We start from the raw sequence: 18253 nt of genomic DNA, 5'->3' as shown, positions 1-18253 counted from the left end.
ATGGGGGATGGAATAGTTAGGGAGTTTGAGATGGACAGGTACACAATACTGTATTTAAAATGGATAACCAACCAGAACCTACTGTATAGCACAAGGAACTCTGCTCAAAGTTATGTGGTGCCTGGATGAGATGGGGGGTTGAGGGAGAATGGATACATGTATATGTATGGCTGAGTCCCTTCACTGTTCACCAGCAACTATCACAACATTTTTGTTAATCGGCTATCAGTTCAGTTCAGTTGCTCAATTGTGTCTGATTCTGTGACCCCATGGACTGCAGCACGCCAGGCTTCCCTGCTCATCACCAACTCCCGGAGTTTACTCAAAAACTCATATACTCTTGCCTGGAAAATCCCATGGACGGAGGAGCCTGGTAGGCTGCAGTCCATGAGGTCGCTAAGAGTCAGACACGACTGAGCAACTTCACTTTCACTTTTCACTTTCATGCATTAGAGAAGAAAATGGCAACCTGCCCCAGTGTTCTAGCCTAGAGAATCCCAGGGACAGAGGAGCCTGGTAGGAGGCCGTCTATGGGGTCGCACAGAGTCGGACACGACTGAAGCAACTTAGCAGCAGCAGCAGCATGTCCACTGAGTCAGTGATGCATTCCAACCATCTCATCCTCTGTCGTCTCCTTCTCTGCCCACCTTCAATCTTTCCCAACATCAGGGCCTTTTCTGATGAGTCAGTTCTTCACATCAGGTGGCCAAAGTATTGGAGTTTCAGCTTCAGCATCAGTCCTTCCAATGAATACTCAGGACTGATTTCCTTTAGGATGGACTGGTTTGATCTTCTTGCAGTCCAAGGGTCTCTCAAGACTTCTCTAACACCACAGTTCAAAAGTATCAATTCTTTGGCACTCAGCTTTCTTTATAGTCCAACTCCCACATCCATACATAATTACTGGAAAAATCATAGCTTTGACTAGACAGACCTTTGTTGACAAAGTATGCTGTCTAGGTAGTCATAGCTTTTCTTCCAAGGAGCAAGCATCTTTTAATTTTGTGATTGCAGTCACCATCCACAGTGATTTTGGAGCCCAAGAAAATAAGATCTGTCACTGTTTCTATTGTTTCCCCATCTATTTGTCATGAAGTGATGGCACCAAATGCCATGATCTTAAAGTTTTCTGAACGTTGACTTTTAAGCCACTTTTTTCACTCTTCTCTTTCATTTTCGTCAAAAGGCTCTTTAGTTCTTCTTAACTTTCTGCCATAAGGGTGGTGTCATCTGCATATCTGAGGGTATTGATATTTCTCCCGGTAATCTTGATTCCAGCTTGTGCTTCCTCCAGTCCAGTGTTTCTCATGATGTACTCTGCATATAAGTTAAATAAGCAGGGTGACAATATAGAGTCTTGACATACTCCTTTCCCGATTTGGAACTAGTCTGTTGTTCCATGTCCAGTTCTAACTATTGCTTCTTGACCTGCACACAGATTTCTAAGGAGTCAGGTCAGGTGGTCAGGTATTCCCATCTCTCGAAGAATTTTCCACAGTTTATTGTGATCCACACAGTCAAAGGCTTTGGCATAGTCAATAAAGTAGAAGTAGACATTTTTCTGGAACTCTCTCGCTTTTTCTAAATTCAACGGATGTTGGCAATTTGATCTCTGGTTCCTCTGCCTTTTCTAAATCCAGCTTGAACAGCTGGAAATTCGCAGTTCACATACTGTTGAAGCCTGGCTTGGAGAATTTGAGCATTACATTGCTAGCATGTGAGATGAGTGCAATTGTGCAATAGTTTGAGCACTCTTTGGCATTGCCTTTCTTTGGGACTGGAGTGAAAAACTGAACTTTTCCAGTCCTGCAGCCACTGCTGAGTTTTCCAAATTTGCTGGCATATTGAGTGCAGCACTTTCACAGCATCATCAATTAGGATTTGAAATAGCTCAACTGGAATTCCGTCACCTCCACTAGCTTTGTTTGTAGTGATGCTTCCTAAGGCCTACTTGACTTTGCATTCCAGGATACATTCCCTTTCTTTCCCTTCCAGGTAAGGGAAGTTATTGTAAGGGCTAAAACTACTAAAATACTTAGAATAAAACATAGGTTTAAATCTTCATAACTTCAGATTTGGTAATGGATTCTTAGATATGACACTAAAAGGAAAGGGAAGGGGAAAGGGAGAAGGACACTTACCAGCAGTTCTACACACATTTTAAACCCAGTTAGCCAGATCTTAGTCACTAGCAAGTGACTTAATGTCCTAACTTAAATGGCCATATTTATTACATGACCATGTACACAGTGAGAAATTGGAGATGTAATCATTATAGAAGAAGGGAATAGATGTTGAAAGACATGAAACAGTGAGCCATATGCCATGATTTAACTCATCAGCTATCTTTTCATCAATATCTTCAGTTTCCATGTACCCTAGTCCTCTTGCACACTCACAGATAAAACTATAATCCTACATTGATACAACTACTATTAATATCATCTCTACTGTTACAACTCGGTCCTCTAAAAAAAAAACCATACAGCTATGTGGTTTTTAGCACTTCTATAAATTCATTGTTTTTAACTTCAGCTGGAGTTTTGACTCAACTGGGTGACAAAAATTTATTAAAAAACAATATTTATAGTTCTTTGATCCATGCATGTGGTGCTAAGTTGCTTCAGTTGTGTCCTACTCTGCAACTCCAGGGACTGTACCTCACCAGGCTCCTCTGTTTATGGGATTCTTCAGGCAAGAGTCCTGCAGTGGGTTGCCATGCCCTTCTCCAGGGGATTTTCCCAACCCAGGAATAGAACCCATGTCTCCTGTATTGGCAGCTGGGTTCTTTACCATTAGTGCTACCTGGGAAGCCACTCTTCGATCCATGTGCATGCCAAGTAGCTTCAGTCCTGTCCAACTCTTTGCCACCCAGTGGACTGTAGACCCCCAGATTCCTCTGTCCATTGGATTCCCCAGGCAAGAATAATGGTATGGGTTGCCATTTCCTACTCTGTCTTTGATCCATAGCACCTTATAAAACTTTAGCTGGATTTATCACTTGAACTGCTAACATATAGTTCTGCACACTAGAGTCGTTCTCAAAATAAACTTTATAAAAAAGAGGAATTGGTATTTTAAAGCAGGTGACTCAGAACATTGTCTTAGATCAAGAAAATCAAGGCTCATCAGAGGACAAATGCTAAAGAAATAATGTTACAGGGAAGAACTGACTCCATGTTGGATCTGTTTCTTTTACTTTAATCTTTGCTTCCTGTTGCCTTTGTTCATTGAAAGGATACTGTTCATACATAACGGCCTGCCTTGGGGAACGCTGCCTCTCTGCCTGAATGCCTTTAAACCAAAATGCCTTTGTTCAAAACCCTGTCTACCTGTAGATGGCTACAGGAAGGAAGAAATTGACACATTCCCTTTCCCAGGCTGGCCATTCCAGGAGGTAACTGCAAGATTAATGAAATTTTTACTTTACTTCCTCACCTCCCCCCATCTCTTTTCTTTTTTTTTTTCTTTTTTTTCCCCTCATCTCTTTTCTACAGCAGAATCTAGTGTCCAGACCCTGATAAGATGGCTATTTTTAGACATTAGTCTGCCATCTTCTTGGTCAGCTGGCTTTCAGAATGAAGTTGTATTCCTTGCCTCCACACTTGCCTCATCTCTCATTTAACTGGCCTGTCATGTGGCAAGCAGAGTGAGCACAGACTCAGTAACAATAAGACCTGGTAGTCAGAATTTTTTAGTCTTCTATGAATGAAAGAGTAGTTACATTAGCTTGTATGCTGTTCAGTTCAGTTCAGTCACTCAGTCGTGTCCGACTCTTTGTGACCCCCTGAATAGCAGCACGCCAGGCCTCCCTGTCCATCACCAACTCCCGGAGTTCACTCAGACTCATGTCCATCGAGTCAGTGATGCCATCCAGCCATCTCATCCTCTGTCGTTCCCTTCTCCTCCTGCCCCCAATCCCTCCCAGCATCAGAGTCTTTTCCAATGAGTCAACTCTTCGCATGAGGTGGCCAAAGTACTGGAGTTTCAGCTTTAGCATCATTCCTTCCAAAGAAATCCCAGGGCTGATTTCCTTCAGAATGGACTGGTTGGATCTCCTTGCAGTCCAAGGGACTCTTAAGAGTCTTCTCCAACACCACAGTTCAAAAGCATCAATTCTTCGGTGCTCAGCTTTCTTCACAGTCCAACTCTCACATCCATACACGACCACTGGAAAAACCATAGCCTTGACTAGATGGACCTTTGTTGGCAAAGTAATGTCTCTGCTTTTCAATATGCTATCTAGGTTGGTCATAACTTTTCTTCCAAGGAGTAAGCATCTTTTCATTTCATGGCTGCAGTCACCATCTGCAGTGATTTTGGAGCCCAGAAAAATAAAGTCTGACACTGTTTCCCCATCTATTTCCCATAAAGTGATGGGGCTGGAGGCCATGATCTTCGATTTCTGAATGTTGAGTTTTAAGTCAACTTTTTCACTCTCCTCTTTCACCTTCATCAAGAGGATTTTTAGTTCCTTTTCACTTTCTGCCATAAGGGTGGTGTCATCTGCATATCTGAGGTTATTGATATTTATCCCAGCAATCTTGATTCCAGCTTGTGCTTCTTCCAGCCCAGCGTTTCTCATGATGTACTCTGCATAGAAGTTAAATAATCAGGGTGACAATATACAGCCTTGATGTACTCCTTTTCCTATTTGGAACCAGTATGTTGTTCCATGTCCAGTTCTAACTGTTCCTTCCTGACCTGCATACAAATTTCTCAAAAGGCAGGTCAGGTGGTCTGGTATTCCCATCTCTTTCAGAATTTTCCACAGTTTATTGTGATCCACACAGTCAAAGTCTTTGGCATAGTCAATAAAGCAGAAATAGATGTTTTTCTGGAACCCTCTTGCTTTTTTGATGATCCAGCAGATGTTGGCAATTTGATCTCTTGTTCCTCTGTCTTTTCTAAAACCAGCTTGAACAACTGGACATTCACGGTTCACGTATTGCTGAAGCCTGGCTTGGAGAATTTTGAGCATTACTTTACTAGCGTGTGAGATGACTGCAATTGTGCAGTAGTTTGAGCATTCTTTGGCATTGCCTTTCTTTGAGATTGGAATAAAAACTGACCTTTTCCAGTCTTGTGGCCACTGCTGAGTTTTCCAAATTTGCAGTTTCACAGCATCATCTTTCAGGATTCAATTCTGGTTCTTTCCAGATGAAATAAATGAAGGATAGATTTAACAATGAAGAAAGAACTAATGAGATGAGACTGTCCCCCAAATAGGCAAATGCTGATAACAAAAATGGTAAAAAACAAGAATTAAAAAAAAACACACACACAAAATACATCATTTGGAAAGTAAATGAAAAAAAAAGTTGGAAAAATGCAATCCGAACTAAAATTAAATTGAGTGCTTTGAGAATACCAGTGCTGTTCTAGTGGGAAGATCCTTAAGTATTCAGGCTGTGGCTAAGAGACAAACCTAGAGAAGCTAATCATTACTCATTTTGAATATATAAAACAGGGAGAAAACAGTCATGTGGCTTCCCCCCCACCCCGACACAAAATATTCCAGCTTTTATTAATTAGCATCAGGCATCTTAGAAGAGACAAAAGATGAGGCAGCAGAACTGGGAAGGCTGTCTGAATAAACACACAAAATAGAGCAGACAGGACTCAGAAAGTCATGTGAGCAGAGGGAGCCAGCATCCTCTGGGAGTGCCCCTGGACCCAGGGGTGCTCCAGGATGGGCCAAGGGCAGCTGCCCAGACGGCTTGTATTTGAGCAGCTTGAAAATCAAGTCCCAGCTTCAGAAGGCATTGATGGGGGAACCTCACATCTACCTTGAGGATTCATTTGGAGGTCTCAGTGCATGAGGTTGTTTTGAAGCGTGGATTGCCTACCAGCAGTTCATAGCAGAGGATTCCAATGAACCACAGATGCACCTTCTTATTGTATGTTTTCCCCTCCATGTTTCTCCAGTCATGGAACTGTCTGCTCAGGCTGTCTCCACATCTTAAACTTCTCCTCATGACTTAATCTGCAGCAATCTGGTTTCTACCGTCTATGTTCCATGCAAGCTACTCTTGTCAAGAATATGAACCTCTGAGGGATGTAACATACAATATGATAAATGTAATCAACATTGCTGTATATTATATATGAAAGTCGTTAAGAGAGTGGGTTCTAAGAATTCTCATCACATGAAAAAATGTTTTGTTTCTATTTATTAAATTTTATATCTATATGAGATGGCAGATGTTCACTTACTGTGATAATCACTTCATGATGTATATAAGTCAAACCATTATGCTGTACTTCTTAAACTTATACCATGCTGTATATCAATTATATCTCAATAAGACTAGAAGAAAAAATAAACTTATAGGGAAAATTTTTTAAAAGATCTATAATCTGAGAACTATAAAACACTGATGAAGGAAATTGAAGGTGATTCAAAGAAATGGAAAGATATCCTATGCTCTTGGATTGGAAGAACTAATATTGTTAAAATGGCCATAATACCCAAAGCAATCTACAGATTAATTTGATCCCTATCAAATTACCCATGATATTTTTTCACAGAACTAGAACACATAATCCTAAAACATATGTGGAACAACAAAAGACCAAAAATTGCCAAAGCAATCCTAAGAAAAAAGAATGAAGCTGGAGGTATAACCTCCCCAGACCTCAGGCAATATTATAAAGCTACAGTAATCAGAACAACATGGCACTGGCACAAATAGACATTTACCTCAATGGAACAGAATAGAGAGCCCCCAAATAAATCCATACACCTATGATCAATTAATCTTCAACAGAAGAGGCAAGACTATACAATAAAGAAAAGACAGTGTCTTCAGCAAGTGGAGTTGGGAAAGCTGGACAGCTACATATAAATCCATGAAGTCTTCACACAGTATACAAAAATAAACTCAAAATTGCTTAAAGACCTAAATGTAAGACCATATACTATAAAACTCCTAGGTGAGAACACAGGGAAAACATTCTCTGACATAAATTGTAGCAATATTTTCTTAGATCAATCTCCCAAGACCAAAGAAATAAAAGCAAAAATAAACAAATGGAATCTAATCAAACTTAAAAGTTTTTGCACAGCAAAGGAAACCATAAAATAAACCAGGAAAGACAACATGCACCCTAATGTTTATGATAGTATTATTTACAATAGCCAAGATATGGAATCAATCTAAGTGCCCATCAAGAGATGAATGTATAAAGAAGATGTATACATATACAGTGGAATATTGGTTTCCCAGGTGGCACTAGTGGTAAAGAACCCACCTGCCAATGCAAGAGTCATAAGAGACAAGAGTTTGATCCCTGGGCCAGGAAGATCCCCTGGAGGAGGAAATGGCAACCCACTCCAGTATTCTTGCCTGGAGAATCTCATGGACAGAGGACCCTGGGAGACTACAGTCAATGGGGTAACAAACAGTTAGTCTTGACTGAGCAACTTAGCACAAACAAATGAGATAATCCCATCTGCAACATGGATGTACCTAAAGGTTATCATACTGGGTGTATACTGGGTGAATTCAGTCAGATTGAGAAAGACAAATATATGGTATCACTTACATGTGGAATCTAAAAAATAATACAAATGAACCTATATACAGAACAGAAACAGAATCAAGCACAGAAAACAAACATGGTTACCAAAGGAGGAAGTTAGCAGGGAGGATGGATCAATTAGGAATATGGGATTAACAGACACACATTATTATATATAAAAAACAAGAATTGACTGTACAGCACAGGGAAATATATTCAGTATCTTATAATAACCTATAATGGGAAAGAATCTGAAAAAATATACATATAGCTGAATCATTTTGGTATATATCTGAAACTAACACAATATTTTAAATCAACTATACTTGTCAACAAAGGTCCATCTAGTCAAGGCTATGGTTTTTCCAGTGGTCATGTACGGATGTGAGAGTTGGACTATAAAGAAGACTGAGCACAGAAAAATTGATGCTTTTGAACTGTGGTGTTGGAGAAGACACTTGCGAGTCCCTTGGACTGCAAGGAGATCCAACCAGTCCATCCTCAGGGAAATCAGTCCTGGGTATTCATTGGAAGGAATGATGCTAAAGCCGAAACTCCAGTATTTCGGCCACCTGATGTGAAGAGCTGACTCATTTGAAAAGACCCCGATGTTGGGAAAGATTGAAGTCAGGAGAAGGGGATGACAGAGGATGAGATGGCTAGATAGCATCACCGACTCAATGAACATGAGTTTGGGTAAGCTCTGGGAGTTGGTGATGGACAGGAAGGCCTGGCACTATGGTTCATGGGGTCGCAAAGAGTCGGACACGACTGAGCGACTGAACTGAACTGATATTTCAATTAAAAAAAAATAAAGTGTATTACACTCAGTTCAGTTCAGTTCACTCAGTCGTGTCCGACTCTTTGCGACCCCATGAATCGCAGCATGCCAGGCCTCCCTGTCCACCATCAACTCCTGGAGTTCACTCAAACTCACGTCCATCGAGTCAGTGATGCCATCCAGCCATCTCATCCTCTGTTGTCCCCTCTTCCTCCTGCCCTTAATCCCTCCCAGCATCAGAGTCTTTTCCAATGAGTCAACTCTTCGCATGAGGTGGCCAAAGTACTGGAGTTTCAGCTTTAGCCTCATTCCTTCCAAAGAACACCCAGGGCTGATTTCCTTTAGAATGGACTCCCTACCACCAAAAAAAGAGAAAAAAATTAAAGAAAAAAAGAGTACTTACTTTGGTGTTGCCAAATTCAGTGACATTTCTGTGTACACATCTTATTTGACTTCACATCTTACTCGACCTTGATCTCTCAATGGCATTGACTTGGTCCTTATTCTTTCACACTTCAAACCTTCTCTTCTTTTGTTCCCTTCAGATGTTTCTCTCCTGATTTTCCTCCTACCACACTGAATGGTCCCCTTTCTGCAGGCTTCTCCTCTTCCAACTCAACATTTACTAGGCGTTCCTTAGGGATAGGTCCTGGATCCCTTCTCTTCTCTATTTACATTCTTTTACTAGATAATCCCATTCATTTTCTTTGTTTTAAATACCATTTAATACTAGTGATTTTTCAGAGGAGAATTTTTTGTATCTCCCAAGAAGTCTTTCTTAAATCTGGTCTTACATCCAATTATCTACAAATATTTCTATTCAAATGTCTCAAAAGTGTCTTGAACTTATGTCCAAATTAGAACTCTTAATCTCCAGCAACTCCCCTGCCCCAGCCTTCCAATCTAACTAATGCAAACCATTGTCCTGATTGCCCAAGTCAGGAAATTAGAATTTATTAATGGTTTCTTTTTCTCCTTTCTCCATCCTATATCTAATCTCCAACCAAGTCTTGAGACTTTTTCCATCCCCTCTCCCAGTGTATTCTGAATGTATCCACTTCTTTTTTCTACTGCCACCACCTTAATTCAGGCCATCATTTTTTTTCCTCTGGGACAATTGCAACAGCTTCCTAACTAGAGAACCTACTTCTATATTTTGATACCTCCAAACTTTTTTGGGCATAGTAGTGATATTCCTATGATACAAATCAAATAATTTCATTCCTGGCTGAATAACCAATAATATCCCACTGCATTGAGACTAAAACCCAAATTTCTTATTCTTTTTTTTTTTTTGACTGTTAAGCAAAGGAAAGCTTCTGAACAGATTTGGGATCTCTATATAAATTCTGAGGCCACCAAAAACCAAGAGAAAAGAACATATGTTAACAACAAAGAAGCAATTAAGGAATTCTACTCAAATCTTGAAGAGTTGTGAAATGAAAGTTGCTCAGTCATGTCCAACTCTTTGCAACACTTTGGACTATACAGTCCATGGAATTCTCCAGGCCAGAATATTGAAGTGGGTAGCCTTTCCCTTCTTCAGGGCATCCTCCCAACCCAGGGATTAAACTGCGGTATCCTGCATTGCAGGCAGATTCTTTACCAGCTGAGCCACAAGGGAAGCCCCAGAATACTAGAGTGGGTAGCATATCCTTTCTCCAGCGGATCTTCCCGACCCAGGAATCGAACTGGAGTCTCCTGCATTGCAGGTGGATTCTTTACCAGCTGAGCTACCAGAGAAGCCCTGAAGAGTTGCCTTAGGCACAAATGATATTTGTCTTCAGTGTTCCTAGCCTCCTCCTTTTCAACCATTCTGTTCTTTCTTTGGTGTAACTATCAGAATCAGGGGGGAAAAAAAGCAATTATAACTGTAAGTTTAGTAACTTTTTGCATTTAAAAAAAATGTACTTCTAATTATGAGATAATAGACTTCTTTTTTTATTACCAAAGAAGTTTCAGACGTCATTGAGGGGGACTAGAAAGAAGGGGAGAGGGTTAAAAAAAGTCCTTTCTAGGAGTCTCAAAAATCATAACTCATAATCCATCAGCTCTTCTGACTTTAAGGCTGATTCAGTTGTGCTAAGTCACTTCAGTCGTGTCTGACTCTTTGTGACTCTGTGGACTGTAGCCTGTCAGTCTCCTCTGTCCGTGGGATTCTCCAGGCAAGAATACTGGCGTGGGTTGCTGTATTCTTCTCTAGCAGATCTTCTCAACCTAGGGATTGCACCCGCGTCTCTTATGTCTACCTGCATTGGCAGATGGGTTCTTTACCACTAGTGCCACCTGGGAAGCCCAGGTTTGGTTAATAGGGCTATTTAACAAGTTTTCTAGTTCATGTTGAGAAGCTAAACAGAACTATCTTGTCTCTTCTTGTTTCTGTGATGTGAAACTCATTTCTCTTGGAAATTTTTTACTCTGTGAACATTTACACTTTGAAACATCAGACTCTTTTTCTAAATTGAGATATAATTGACATAGAACATTGTATTAGCTTTAGGTGGGCAACAGCCAAAGTCTCTATCCTAACCTGCAAGTTTCCGAGTATGTTTCAGTGTTGCCTGTCTCTCTAGCGTAGTCTTAAACCATCTCCCCTTTGCTTAATCAACTTCAGCCTCTGATTTTTATTCTTCGCACTCACCAAGTTCTTTTGTGCCTTAGGTTTTTACACATGCTGTTCCCACTCCCTGGAAAGGTCTTCCCCTGCATTTTCCATGTCTAATTCCTTCATGTTCCTTAGATACTAAGATAAAATCACGTCTTCAGAGATCTCCATTGATTATCCTGTTATTTATTTTTTCTATCTCAATTTTATCCTTATGTGTATGCTCAGTCGTGTCTGACTCTTTGCGACCCTGTGGACTGTAGCCCTCCAGGCTCTTCTTGTCCATGGAATTTTCCAAGCAAGAACACAGGAGTGAGTGGATTGCCATTTCCTCCTTCGGAGGAGCTTCCTGACCCAGGGATCAAACCCTTGTCTCCTCTATTGGCAGGCGGATTCTTTACCACTGTGCCACCTGGGAAACTCCAATTTTATCCTTATTTTTCTTCAAAAATTTAAAGAAACAAGCACACATATGCTGCTTGAAAGCAGAAAGTGTTAGTCGCTCAGTCGTATCCAACTCTTTGAGTCAGTATGGACTGTATAACCCACCCAGCTCCTCTGTCCATGGAATTCTCCAGGTAAGAATACTAGAGGGAGTTGCCATTCTCTTTTCCAGGGCATCTTCCCGACCCAGGGATTGAATCTGGGTCTCTGGCACTGCAGGCAAATTCTTTACTGTCTGAGCCATCAGGGAAGCCCATATGCTGTGTATTAGGTATCAAGTACTATTCTATTCACAGCAATCTCACTAGTTGATTAAGTTATTATTCCATCTTTAAGGATGAGGCAACTGAGGCACAATAACTAGTAAGTGGTGAATTTGGATTTCGCCCCAAGCCAACTAGCTTGTGCTCTTAACCATTTATGCTGTATTTTGCCTGTCAATAGAAGAAGGCAATGGCAACCCACTCCAGTACCCTTGCCTGGAAAATCCCATGGACGAAGGAGCCTGGTAGGCTGCAGTCCATGGGGTTGCTAAGAGTCTGACACGACTGAGCGACTTTCACTTTCACTTTTCACTTTCACGCATTGGAGAAGGAAACGGCAAACCACTCCAGTGTTCTCGTCTGGAGAACCCTAGACGGGAGCCTGGTGGGCTGCCGTCTATGGGCTCTCAGAGAGTCGGACACAACTGAAGTGAATTAGCAGCAGCAGCAGCCTGTCAATGTCAAAATTTGGAATTATTGTATTACTTTCCTTTTTTGTTGTTGCTGTTTTTTTAATTTACGTTATTCTTTCCCTGTCCCTCCCAGAACATAAACTCCGTGAGTCAGGGATACTTGAACATTGTCATCTTATTGGTCATTGATTTCACAAGGCTTAACTGTTGTACCTCGGACACAATGAGTACTTAATAAACATTGGTTTAACCACTGAATGAATGAATGGGAGCAAGAGAAAACAATATTCATGCTGACAAAGTTGGTGAAAGGTTGGTTTGAGGTGGTGGTGGTGGTGGCAGTTTAGTTGCAAAGTCATGCCAGGCTCCTCTGTCCATGATATTTCCCAAGTAAAAATACTGGAATGGGCTGCCATTTCCTTCTCCAGGGGATCTTCCCGACCCAGGGATCAAATCCACGTCTACTACTTGGCCGGCAGATTCTTTGCCACTGAGCCACCTGGGAAGCTCTGGTTTGAGGTACTAGACCACAAAAACACAACTTTTTAAAATATATTTGTTAGAAAGTATCATAAATGACTGGAAGTTGCAAAGATAAAGAAATATGAGGGAACCGTGCTTCTACAAATGATTTAAGAAATTATTTTCTGGGTACCTGACATTGATTTATATATATGTATGCACGTATATATGATATGGGAGACAGAAATGGTAACCCACTCCAGTATTCTTGCATGGAAAATCCCATGGATGGAGGTAGCCATGGGGTTGCAAAGAGTCGGACACAACTGAGCGACTTCACTTTCTTTCACTATGACACATATATGAATAAAGAGAGAAATATAACTGCAATACTGGAAGAGTATGATATATAAGGAAATGCTTACTTTTTTCAAGTTAAATACTGACTTAGGATCAAAGTTGTAATCAAATCTTAAACTATTAAACTAGTATACATGGCTTAATGAAGTTAGGCTGAATATATTAACAAAATTGTATCAATCAGGAAAATGGGGCATAGGCAATGGGTGGCAATGGAAACTTAGGAAAGTTACAGAATAAAACTCCATTCTTTGTTCTATCCAGAGGAAAAAGAGACACAGCGATCTACCCCAAGTGTTGTGATCCCTTTGAAGAACTGTGCTTATACTTTGTGGCGTGAGGGCATCCTGGGAAGAACGCAGTTTAGCTAACTGCAATTACAGGTTTTCTCTCCTTTTCTTCAGCAGTGCACGGTCATTCGTCCTTGTCACGGAGACTGGACACTAAAGGAGCACATGGGGTGGGGATGGGCTTCTTAACTGCAGTGAGATCAAGGCTGCAAAGCTGGAATAGAATTTCCTGCTGCTAAGTTGCTTCAGTTGTGTCCGACTCTGTGAGACCCCATAGATGGCAGCCCACCAGGCTCCCCCATCCCTGGGATACTCTAGGCAATAATACTGGAGTGGATTGCCATTTCCTTCATGGTGATCCAAATCCAAAACAAATTTCATGTGTTTTCTTTTTCCTTTCCCTTCCCTTTCCTCCTCTCCTCTCTCCTTCCCTTGCCTTCTCTTCTCTCCTTTCTTGATCAGATAATCACAAGAGAATATCCTGTTGTAACTGTGAGCATGTGGAAGGAATCTCTTGTTTTGGTCTATTTTTGAAGAATCACATCCAGAGAACCTGTTAGTCAAGGCTTTATAAGGACATTGTCATTTGCTCTTCCTCCCACACCATCAACCACTGTCTTTTTTCCCTTCACCTTGTACACAATGAAGGGAGAGTCCTGCTTAAAGAGAGAGCATGTGTGTGTGTGTGTGTGTGTGTGTGTGTGTGTGTATTTGAACACTTCTTGGCCACTTAGAAACAACTCTGCAATAAGTGCCACCAGGAGAGAGGGAAGAAACTGGTCAGGTCCTTGATCTATTGACTCCATAGCCTATTGCATGCTAAGTCACTTCAATCGTGTATGACTCTTTGCAACCATAAGGACTATAGCCTGCCAGGCTCCTCTGTCCATGGAATTTTCCAGGCAAGAATATTGGATTGGGTTGCTGTTTCATTCTCCAGAGAATCTTCCTGACCCAGGCATCGAACCCATATCTTTTATTGCCACATCTCCTACACTGGCAGGCAGGTTCTTTACCAGTAGCTCCACCTGGGATGCGCCTCCACAATCTACCAGTTACACAGAAATAGTGTAATTTTTTCATTTTCTGCTCCTATTGCTGCCTTTCTTCTTGGTTGTTCTCAATTCCCATTTCTTCTTCATTCTTTATTCTCTCTCACTCTGACCTTGCCTTCATTTCCTTTTGTGACTCTTCATTATCACTCTTCATATTGATTACAGTGGTCATTTTATAAGCATGTAATATAATTGTTGGTTTTGCATTAGTAATGAGTGAAGGTGAATAAACATAATGATTCAGGTTACAGCTCTAGAGTTATGATTAAATTTTGGCTTCATCAGTTAAGAGTTGCCTGACTTTGGGCAAATCACTCAAATTCCCTGTGCCTTTCTTTCATCACCTGTGAATTGCAATGGTTCAGACCTCAGAGCTGCTGTTAGGATGGGAGAGATTGCATATACCATACTTAGAATGCTTGGCACATGGTCTCCAGAACTGTTAGCTCTTTTTAAGACTATTTATTGTAGGGTACTGTTGATACTATATAGAGGGAATTTCATGCAGTTTTCCTTTATTGAAGAATCCGTGGAGTAGAACTACTGGGGCAAGAAATAATAGTACCCAGAGGCCTACATTATAGATCTTTTTCTAAGCAGTGATGTGATAAACTGGACACAGAAAGCTTGGGTGAGGGCAAACAATCTTTAGCGAAGACTGTCCTGAGACAGTAAGGTTACTTGGAGAGGGCAGAGGTGAAGGATAGGGAAAGGAGCGGGCACAAGGGGAGACGAAGGAGGCGGAAGGGGCGGAAGCAGGAACCTTGTGTGTGTGTGTCGAGGGGCGGGGTGCTCCTAGAAGGCTTTGGAAGCAGAGCGTTTGGGTGCAGAAGACCGGGAAGGGTGCTGCGAGACCGGGGCGTCTGAAAGAGGATGCTCGGGCCCCGGGCACAAGCGCGCTAGTTCCCGTTTGCTTCTCTTCGAGGAAGGCACCGATTCCAGGCAGCTTCCTGAGCTTGGGCTCACGTCTCAGCGAGAGCCAGGCGCCTAAGCCACCCTCTGGGGCCTCGACACCCATCCGGCGGCCAGCCGGGCGGGCAGGGCCAGGCCGGGCTGGGGTCCCACCCCGCACGCGTCCAGCTTTCTCAGCCTCAGCCCCCGGCACCCGCGGTGCGGACCGGCGGGAGGCGCCTCCGGAGGTTTCCGTCTGGTCCCTCCCCCTCCCCCCGCGCCGACTCCGTCCGCCTCCCCGCCTCCCGCTCTGAGCCCCGGCCAGCGCGCAGGGAGGGAGCGGGCCGACGCTGCATCATTCCGCACCGGCTGCAGCGCGGCCGGAGGGAGCAGGTGGAGCGGGCGGGCGCGGCGAGCCGGAGCGCGGGACCTGGGGAGACTGCAGTGACGCTGCCCCGAGACATGGCGGCCGCGCGCCTCTGAATAAGCAGAATCGGAGCCCCTTGTCGCCCCCGGCCGCCGCAGCTGGGCCATGCCGCACCGCTGCTGACCGCAGGCAGGGTCCGGCCCGGAGGACACATGCCGCAGCAGCTGCCACCTCGCCGTTGATCCTCTCCCCTGCATTCTCCATGTTGCGTTTCTCGCCAGGTTCTCAGGCAGTGTAGCTGCGGCTGCCGGAGAGGCAATTCTTTTCCCATTTTCATCCTTCCCTCTTTAGTTCCTTCTCCCTTCCCCCGCCTGCTTTGCATCCATCTCCTCCACCCGGTTACCCACTCCTACCTCCGTCCACCGGGGCTATGGCCGCGGAAGAGGTATTGCAGACTGTGGACCATTATAAGACCGAGATAGAGAGGCTGACCAAGGAGCTCACGGAGACCACCCACGAAAAGATCCAGGCGGCCGAATACGGACTGGTGGTACTGGAAGAGAAGCTGACCCTCAAGCAGCAGTATGATGAGCTGGAGGCTGAATACGACAGCCTCAAACAGGAGCTGGAGCAGCTGAAAGAGGTGAGTTGCCTGTCACCTCTTCCCCGCTCGGCCTGGTCCCCCCACCCTCGGCGCCCACTCATCATTTATAAAGTAGTCGGGAAGCTTACTATTGAAAGGACTGTTTCTTCACTTAGAACCCTTGTAGATAAGAAAAGATTGAAAGAGTCCATTGTTTTAGCCCCAAGAGGGAAATTGCCCAGGAAATGAATGTATAATCTGGAATTTGGGAGGCGACGGCTGTTTGGCCTGTGGGGGAGGGAGATTCGTAAGAGTCCTCAAGTCTCAGCACTCAGAGGCGACATTCAGCCGGGTCGGAATGCATAAATCAAACTTCTCAAAACTGCTGTTATATCAAGCTCAGGTTTCAGTGACAATCCCATAAACCACAAAGGCTTTGAGTAGGTTTGTGTTGAGGAGCCACAGTTTCAAAGGATGTAGAACCTCAGCCTTCTGATGAATGTAACCACTCCTTGATGAGATTGGAAACTGTTATTAAGAGAATTCCCCGCCAATCCCATTTGAAAAAGAGTGAGCACTCTTCCTTCTCCTTGGCTTTAGTTATCCTTGTCTGGCTGCAGGAGAAAAACAACTCTACTGCTGGGGATTGCTGCTGCCTCAATTTCCCCTCTGAGTGAGGATGGGCCATGCCCAAAGTCTTATAAGGTCACCCTGACCAGGGAAAATTAAGTCCCCTACAGATGGTCTGAAAGAATGGCATACATCAAATGCATGAGTAGCGGTGCATTTCAAATAAGGCTCTTCTGTTTTAAATGACTGTGTATATAAAACCAGAATGTCACAAATGGACCGTGTATATCTAACAGTTGTCCTCTTTAATCTTTTGGTATTGGCTTCTTTTAAAGACTAGCTAATGTTTGGAAAAAAATAAGTAGTGAATATACTTTGATTTCCTATCAAAAGACTTAGAGGAATATACATATTGTTGAAGAAATTCAGTCTGTTTTACCCAATTCCTGAGGTACTATGTGTAGCATAAATGAAAATGTACACACTGCTTTTCTGTGTGGCACGTCTTTATTTTTATGTGCCTGTTGGCATTTAAAATGTTAATTTTAATCTCGTATATAATGTTAATCATACATGTTTTTCTTATAATGTACTCAAACAGTTTCTCAGGGGGCTGTCTTGTTTTGTATTATTATATTTAAGAAGCATGATCTATGACATATCTAATCAACCTGCCTTCTAATTTAATACATAATATGGTAAACATTTATACTTTCAGATATATATTATTTTTATTCTTATGCCTAAATGTAAAAAAAAAAATAAACATATGGTAAAAACCACAATTGGAAATCTGATTTTTTGTGTGTTAGGCTGTAAATTTCTAGTTTATGTTCTTTTGGTTTTGTCTTTTGTTTTTGTTTTTACCAAGTATATGTCTGTTCTTAACTACAACTAGATTTAATGGTATTTTCCAACTTAGATTAGGTCTTTACCTGATACGTTTAAATTCAATAATGATAAACCTGGTGAAGTCAGCAAACAGGATGGTGATTGTAATTTTCAGGGATGTTTTGATGTTGTCTACACTTATCAACACTGTTTTACCAAGACAAGGAAGTGCAAACCAGGCAATGTTAAGCCATCACCTCTTTGATAAAGATGGTAGACTTAATTTAATGAAATGAATATAACTGTTGACTAGCTTTCCTGCTTGATTCAAATAACCCTACTACGGTTTTTCTGTGTCATTGCATTCACCATATATAGTAAACTTTAATGCAATTGTCGTTTGCCTTTACTAGACCGTGTGTTCTCTAGGCAAGGAATCTGTCTTAATTAATATTGCATCCAAAGTCTTTAACACAAAGCCCACTACATAGTGAGCCTACAGTAAATATTTTATGAAAGAATAAATTTATACTGGAAGAATTATACTTTATCAAGCATTCACCAGTCCATATTGGTTAGCGTCAGAGAAAGACTAAGAAAATGAGGAAGTATATGTAGTGACTAGTGTTAAAAGCTACCTGTATTACTTTCATCAGCATCATAGGAAAAATGAGAAAAAATGTTTTATAAGAATATTGTGACATTTTTCTTAATATAGAATAATGCAAATACCAATTACAATTTTTTTCCTACAAAAATTGAGGTGTATTTTGTTCTGTATATCAGGAGATTAACAAATATTTATCAAAATTAT

The 18253-nt window shown here is 42.0% G+C and overlaps 1 protein-coding gene across 5 annotated transcripts in view; it reads left to right on the top strand.

Moving 5' to 3' along the window:
- Nucleotides 1-15409: 15409 nt before the first annotated feature.
- Nucleotides 15410-18253, top strand: part of BICD1 (BICD cargo adaptor 1) — a 252610-nt gene continuing 249766 nt past the window's right edge. For 2 of the 5 annotated variants that reach the window (XR_009736573.1, XM_061417441.1), the window contains exon 1: nucleotides 15463-16098. Coding sequence is in view for 3 of the 5 variants with exons in the window: in XM_061417441.1 (XP_061273425.1) it covers nucleotides 15886-16098 (213 nt within the window). In the remaining 2 variants the exon portion in view is untranslated. Of the gene's footprint in view, nucleotides 16099-18253 lie in introns of all 5 variants that reach the window. The other 3 variants (XR_009736572.1, XM_061417442.1, XM_061417443.1) reach the window with 3 other exon arrangements.

The sequence above is a fragment of the Bos javanicus genome, chromosome 5 (genome assembly GCF_032452875.1).
Source record: "Bos javanicus breed banteng chromosome 5, ARS-OSU_banteng_1.0, whole genome shotgun sequence".
In the NCBI taxonomy this organism is placed as follows: Eukaryota; Metazoa; Chordata; class Mammalia; order Artiodactyla; family Bovidae; genus Bos; species Bos javanicus.
The sequence above is the reverse complement of the archived record's forward strand: the minus strand, read 5'-3'. Positions and strand labels throughout refer to the sequence as shown.